The 7,853-nt window shown below is 39.1% G+C and overlaps 1 protein-coding gene across 1 annotated transcript; it reads right to left on the bottom strand.

Moving 5' to 3' along the window:
* Positions 1-1,277: 1,277 nt before the first annotated feature.
* Positions 1,278-7,307, bottom strand: LOC105041825 (V-type proton ATPase subunit c''2). The gene is made up of 4 exons (XM_010918908.4): positions 6,986-7,307; positions 6,795-6,872; positions 1,795-1,965; positions 1,278-1,686 (listed from the first exon to the last, which is right to left on the bottom strand). Exons 1-4 carry the CDS (start codon positions 7,093-7,095, stop codon positions 1,515-1,517), a joined length of 531 nt encoding a protein of 176 aa, XP_010917210.1. The 5' UTR covers positions 7,096-7,307; the 3' UTR covers positions 1,278-1,514.
* Between the last annotated feature and the right edge of the window lie 546 nt (positions 7,308-7,853).

The following is a 7,853-nucleotide window of genomic DNA, read 5'->3' as shown; positions in this document are numbered from 1 at the left end:
TCATTTTTTATAACAAATTTGTCTTTTTTGATAAAAAGAAAAAGAAAAATAGCCCCACCGCACTGCTACATCTGCATGCACGCACACAGGCCAGGTTGGCCAGTCAGGGTCCAGCCAATCTTCAAACTAATAGATGAAACTTTATAATTTTTCAAAGGCACAGAACGCAAAGTTCTCTCCAGCCCAAAATGCACGCCAGCCATTTTTTGTAAGAGCTAGTGACTGACACCAAATATGACCATCCTAATTGACGATGGTGATGCCTACTTGTGATTCACATTAAGCTAAAAAACGCGTAACTCGCTAACGCAGCAGGGTCCGTTCTTGTCAATCGCATCCTGAGTTGCGCGTAGAGTCATGTTTTAGAATCTAGATGACAATTCTCCTTATATTGAACTATCGCTGGGGAGCTGCAGTGCACATGAGAGGTAGTATGAATAGCAGTGATCTTCCAGTAGCATCAATAGTTATTCTACGAATCTTGTAATTTATAAATATACTGTTGATTTAGATAAGTGCGTTTGTCCTATTTCTCTAACTTAGAACTAACTTTAGAAACATGTTCGAGAGGAAAATAACTACAAAGTCTCATGGGCGCCCTCAAAAGTCAAAAGCTAATGCCTAATGGTAAAAAAGATACATGAAAATCAAGGCTTCCACGGGCTACAAGAATTAGAATAATGGCGTGGCAAGTTACAACCGGGATTTCAGCAAAAAAGATTAGATGGGTAAAAATACAACCAAGGGCCCTTGCAGTTGCAGATTTATCAAGGGTGAATATTTGTGGTCAGGAGTGCTATAACACCCAAGTTGCCTATGGAACGAGCTTCTCGTAGGTTGCGAGTTGCCTTCACCAACTGCTCCGCAGGGAGCAGAGGCAGGACTCCTTAAGCAAACACAAGCAAAACAAAATCAGCTTTTATCACCTAAACTATTTCCAGCCCCATGCCACGAAACCGGTAGTCTGCTCACTGGAATAATCGGATGCAGGAACGAGCAGCAGCACAGGGCAAATAATTCCTTTTGACTCAACGGTCGAATCAGAAATGCATTTGCGGAACGAACCTCGTGTATCCATAAACATGACAGCATCCAAACATCAGAACACAACCCCCACACACCCCCCCGCGCCACCCCCCCCCCGCTCTCTCTCTCTCTCTCTGAGACTGAGACCAGGAGGGGCTAAACCCCCACCCGTCATCCCAACATTAGAATCATTAAGAATGCCAGTCGTTCTCCAAACCATAAGCAGTTGATGGGTATCCCAAAGGAATTCATTCAGCAACAACTGAGATCCTTAAAGGAATGGCAGGATCCACTTATTATTGGAAAACAAAAACAAAATTTCAGCAAGATGCTCCTTAAGAAGCACCAAATGAAATATTACATAATCATGATTATGACAGAATGGTCATGCTAATTCTAGCCTCTAGAAGACTGAGATAAAATATACATGCCGCACCTTTCCAGTGAAATGACAAGTAAAGGCATGCCTATTTCTGATGACAGCAGGTTCACGCCGTCTTTGCAGGCCACGTTGCTTGAGATGACATAATTATTCCTACGATGACTCCAAACAATCCAAGAGCACTGCCAAAAATTTCAATCACCAAAATCTTTACAAAGAGTGATGAGTTCTGAGCATCAGATAGTGCACAGCTGCTTCCAATAATTCCCACACAAAGCCTGTTGTCAAAGACACTTCCTCAGTTTTTATATTTAAAATGAATTACAACCTTTTCTTTCATCAGGAAAAGCAATTGATAAAGATTAAAAACTTGAATGATAACATACCCACAAACTAGATTTGCAAAGCCCACAATGATCCCAGAAGCAAAGATTGCAAAACCAGCTCTAAGAGACTCTGGAGCGTATTTTTTAGATTCTGGCACACTTTCCAATTTAGTTTGTAGAATGATCGCAACAATAACACCGTATATTGCAACAGCCTCACAAAAAATAACACTGCAAAACAAGAACTTTCAGCATAACATTCAAGAAGTGTTAAATATAAACGCAATGGAAATCATTCTCATCAATGACAAATCGACAATAGTTGATATACGCAACATCATCATCACAAAAATATTTTCTTTCTAAAATAAACATCCATGTGCATCTGCACCATTACTTACACAGATAATTGTTTGAATATACAAGTCACAGTTCAGAAGAATTAAAACAATACAGAAATACAAGTTCACTAGAGAAATAGACAGAAAAAAAATGATTTGTTCTTAACGGCAACAAACACGCACATGAAACCTCACACATAGTAATTAAAGACTTTCAATTTGATTTGACTAAAACATCAATCTTTTTTATGTTTTGCATTAAACCTTATCTGATGACATCATGAAGACACCTTAGTTTAATTCTGTTAACGACAGAGAAATTAATTTTACATCAAGGGGTGAGAACAAATATATGCATGTATAAAAATCTTGCAATATAAGATTATCAGTAGTGACAACACATACACACCCTTCCTTTAGGGGCTGTTTGGATGCCCGCATAAATAATCCCAATAATGATCCATGTATGGCAGACTCTTAGAACAGAATATCCATGGGAGAGACATTTATTCATTTAAGGAAATCTTTGATCTTAGAATCCTAAAAATGTTGGAATACCATAAATCACCTTTATAAGAGCAATGCAGAATCCCTCCTTTTTGGGGATTGTGCAATCTCAAAGCTCCCTGTTTGCACTGATTTCTCCTGTCCCGTGACTTCATCTCTCAGCTTTCGGCTGAATGAGTCAGGGACAATGATGTATTGAGGTATCTGAACAGGCCCTCATTGTCTAAGATCGAAGATGAAATTCGAAAGAGCATGCAGATGGGTGTGAGAATGAGCATGCTGAAGAAGCTAAATTCTTCCATCAGCCACCACATAGAAGAGTTATATGTTCATTTTTGAGATAGCATGTTGCGAAAGGTAAGGGTGGACAATGTAAACACCTCTTCATCAAAGAAAACCTTCAGATAATTTTTGAGGTAGTGATGACTAATCATTCAACCATCTTTTTTCAGCTCAAGCAGAGCTTATATATTCAAAGGCAAATGAGATATTCAATTTATTTTTTGTCCACAGGAATGGTCAGCACTATACAAACAGATCACCTCATAACTGTTACAATAATTAACTTCCTACCAGAAAACTTATCATTCTTTTGAGCAACTAAGGTGCACAGTTTCACACCACCAGATATAATTAGTACCGTGAATCAAAAACAAGGTTCTAGGTTCTCTAAAGTATAACACAACTTGCACTGTGTACAAGGGTAGCCTTCTGAAAAGACAACAGAGGTAGTCAAATGTTCCTTTTACACTAAGGAATTTGTGGCTCATTCACATATGATGCTGAAATTTTCTAAAGCATTGCATTTTGGCTGAAATTTCTCAGGTGTAACCACACACTTTGTGCTATATAACATGGTGAATGCCGCTGCATCGTAGATGGGTCCCTCTGACTACAGCATGATGCCTATGTACAGCTATAATATGCAGTCATATCATAAATGGTCTGAAAACTTGGTCCACTTTGCACCACGCAACAGCATATGCAATTTGCTTAGTGCTGTCCAACCGCATGGACACGTAGCATTCTGGGGCCACATATATGCAGCCCACTCTTATACAGGCCCATAAAACGGAACAGGTTCAAGCTGGTGGTTAGGTTTGATGTGGCTCTTAGTTGGGTTTGATATAGATAATAATAATATCAATATTGCCTATTATGTAATATATATTACTATTGGGAATTAAGTATTCAGCAGTAATCACTCAGTCTAGTTGTTAATGTTGCTAATAATACTAATAATTTATCAAAAAAAATATTACCATCATTTTGCTGATTTTGTTGCATGTACTGAATTTTATTTTTTTTTTAAATAGCTAGAATTATGTGGCCTGCATACTGTGGATGCATTATGCAATCCCTTGACTGCCTGCATACTAAACCATCTTTTAGAACACTGTCACATATGCTAAATAGATAACACCAGGTCAGGCAAGCGAGGTAAACCATGGACATTGGCGGCATAGTGGCATTTGAGGTCACACTAAAAAATCCACAGTAAAAGGGACATGGTAGTGATCTGCTTATGCATTTGAATCTGTGTTACAATTAACTAGCCATATTATAAGGCAAGGTTATCTTGATCATGGTTGCCATTCTGACAAGCAAATGTGGCAATAACAAGAAAAGCTAAGAATTTGGATGTCATGATGTTGACAAGAAAAGCAATCAGCATTAATTGAAGATTCCTTCCACGGTATTGCTTGACAATGATAAAATGATAATTTGGAGAATTTACAATAATTTAGGATGCAAACTGAGAGATGCTTGAAGGAAAAATTATACACCTGAGCTGCACTTTTACCTTGTGTCGGCTCTAAGCAACGGATACATGAAAACAGAAAACAAAAAACAAGCAACTCATCATTTTATTTTGTCTTTAATGTTAGCTGTATATATTTTATTATTTTGTGAGAGTGCTTGTGCAAAATGTATGACACATAATTGATAAATGAGGACTAGCCTCCCAAAAGTTGATTTAGAAATATGCTTCCTATGAAGATCTGACCGTTGCATCTCCTTTGTGCTACCCAAGACATGAATGACCTCATAGTCACTCATTTATGATTAGTGATAGAAATGAGTTCTTCTCGGCACACCATCAGCTCTAGTCCTAGTCACAAAATCATCTCCAAAGATATTATAATTTGAAGTCACACAAGATTTCTATATTATGTACAAGAAAGTGTTCCCCCTTGACTTCCTTTGTTTTGTTGTAGTGGTCAAGTTTGAATCCTCTATAACCCTGTGTTTGTGAACTTCCTACAGTTTGACATGTGAAGTATGCTCTTGTTGGACGATTCTTTAACACAACTCCTATTATGGTACATGGAGTCCTAATACCAAAAAGACATAATATACAAATGGAAACCTAATTCAAGATAAAGGTTCAAGCTGTTAGATTTTGGGCTCCATCGTCTATACCAAACCTTCTCTCTCATATTACTTATTCCATGTGTGCCTAAGCTGCTTAACTATTAAGTTTTCAACCCAATCACCTAAACATTTCCTTCTCCCACATAACATTTATTTCATTTGGGACTAAACATCGCACATGATGCTCGACAATCTTCAGGTTCACATGTAAGCCAAGTTCAACTCCCCTTTGAGTATAATCCACTACTCTCCGATCAAATTTTGTGCTCATTTACTCTTTTGATTGCACCACATGTTACTACTCTAACCTAAAAATTCCGCTATCCAAGAGCTAGCTTCACCATAGCATGTTGTGGCTCTCATCCAAGATCCAAGCTTCGCCACATTTTACAAGAGTTTTAAGATCCTGCACGAACCATGCTTGTGCCGGCACTTTAACCCAGCACACCTAACTCAATGAAGTCCAGTTACCACATCCATTCGCTGCACCAAGGCTACCATCACTTCACTCTAACAACTTGCATGTTACCATTCACCATAAGAGTCAACAATTCCGGCACCTTTACAACTTGGAGAGTTCAGGATTTTCAACCATCGTCTTTCATATCAGTTGTTGGGGGACAGAGAGTCCTGATACCAAAAAGAGTTGATAAATGTATGTGAACTTAACCTCAAAGTTTAAGTCATTAAGTGTTACTTGTATCAAATGATCTTTATCAATCCTTCTTCCTCACATTATTTATTCCATGTGGCACAAAGCGTCATGCATGGCCCCTCAACTACTCTAGCTTGTCATCTAGTGCTTCTAGTGAAAGCAAAACCGTAATACTGACATCATTTATTCTATAAATGATGCGACATACTCAAGATATAGCATGGGTTGTAATGGATCTAGGGTAGAAGTTGTCTGACCTCTCACAGCTATAGAACCAAAAGGCACTCACACTGTTTTTCAGCTCAACAGGCAATAACAAATTTAGGGTGTTTTTTTTTCCTTATCAGCTATAATCAACTTCTCAAATTCCAAAGTTTGGACTTGTCTGAATGAAGACACTTTGTGGCACTTCCTTCAACTTTCAAGCTTTAGCTTTTTATATGTTCAAACCACTGCTGACTGTAGTTACCAAATAGCTACAATGGAAGAAGAAACGCTTGCTACACTTAATCTGATAACATGGGGACCATAGGTAAGTCAAACAAACGTTTTGAAGAAAATGCTTTTTTAAAAACTAAAATTCATTTATGCTGTGATATTGCCCATTCCTTGAAACAAGTTCACAAACCTTAACAGATCAATAAGGTCAATGCTAATAACAATCTTATGGAACAGTGCGACTGGACTACTAGAGTCATATGGGTCAAGCAGAAAGTCTCACATAAATGGAACTACAAAGACAGTAAGAATAAAGGCAATCATCTATTTGTATCATAGCACCTTTTAAACAAGGCATCCAAAAAAATAGCAATTTGAAAACAAAAAAGAATAGCCAGCAAACACAAGCTTCTTTCAATGACTTTACATTGTACCACGATCTCAACTATTCATCAAAATCAGCTTACATCATACTCATAATGACAGACAGACAGATCAAATACCACTATACTTGACCGTAGCAGTCGAAATCCAAAATTGGCAATGATTTTAATTAAAGGAAAAAAATCTTCGAGTTCAAAGAACATTTACCCGTGTTCAGATTATTTCCATACAGAACACCGGGGAAAATAAAGTAAAAATATCCAAGTAAATAATTTTTAAAATCTTTATAAAAAGATTATTTCCTAATAATAATAACAAGGAGGAGCAGGAGGAGGAGGAGATGAATGAGAAATGCAGACCTGATGAGATTCTTGGAGGTGATTCTAGGAGCCTTGATCGCTGCACCAATCAAGCTGCTTCCCGTTATATGTATTCCCCTAACAACAAAGGTAATGATAAGGGATAAAGATACTTGCCGATATTGGAAAAAGAAAACAAGAATCGAATTAAAAGAAAACGAAGCGCTCGCGGAGGGCGCAGATGATCACACCAGGCCGCCCCAAGGACGGAGACGCCGATGGAGATGGCGATGCCGACTGCCGAAAAGGTATACGGGGAGATCAGCACCAATGCCCGTGACCAGGAGCTCGATCCCGACATCTTCTTGGCTTCGCCCTCTTTTCTCCTCTCTCTTCTCCGAATCAATAGGGGAAGAACGACAAGATTTCTTTCTCGCAAGAACTGATCTCGGCCGAATTGCGAAAAAACGGAACGGAAACTAGGGTTTCCCGATCGGATTATAAGGGGAGATTAAAGTTTCGACGGGAGGCGGAGTCCGTGGGGGTCGACGATGTCACGATGGAACGCGAGTGGGGGGGGACGCTAACGAGTGACGACGAATGGTCCTATGAATTTTTCAGAGAAGATAAAAATGGGAAATCTTTCACAGATTCCTTTGTAACCATTAGATATAGATCAGACGGACAGGAAATATAGATAGGTCACGTTATAGTCCAGTGTGAGGTCTAAATTAGCTTGGTTGGTTGGGCGTTATGGCCGTCCGGGCCATTGGATGATTGACCTGGGCAAATAGAGTTGCGCGGTACGTTAAGTTCCAGGCCTGGTTCCGACTGGGGTTCAGATTTCAGGCCTGGGCCCTTTTCGAACTTGGGCCAAGGGATACCCCGGATTCGAGCCTGCCCAGACCATGAAGTTTTCGGGCACGGCAATACATTCGGATTTTTTTTTTTTTTCCCGTTCTTTTCCTTTCTTGAACTCAGTCCCTGGATCGGATGAAAACATTGATTTGGTTCTGAACTCCGAAATGATAGCCGAGGACCACATTTTTCTTGATCGGTTCTTTGGCCACTTAATCTGGACCGACTCTTTTATATGCCGGCATCTAATCATATCCACTT

Source organism: Elaeis guineensis, chromosome 2, assembly GCF_000442705.2.
Source record: "Elaeis guineensis isolate ETL-2024a chromosome 2, EG11, whole genome shotgun sequence".
In the NCBI taxonomy this organism is placed as follows: Eukaryota; Viridiplantae; Streptophyta; class Magnoliopsida; order Arecales; family Arecaceae; genus Elaeis; species Elaeis guineensis.
Note: the sequence above shows the minus strand (reverse complement) of the source record. Positions and strands in the feature narration are given on the sequence as shown.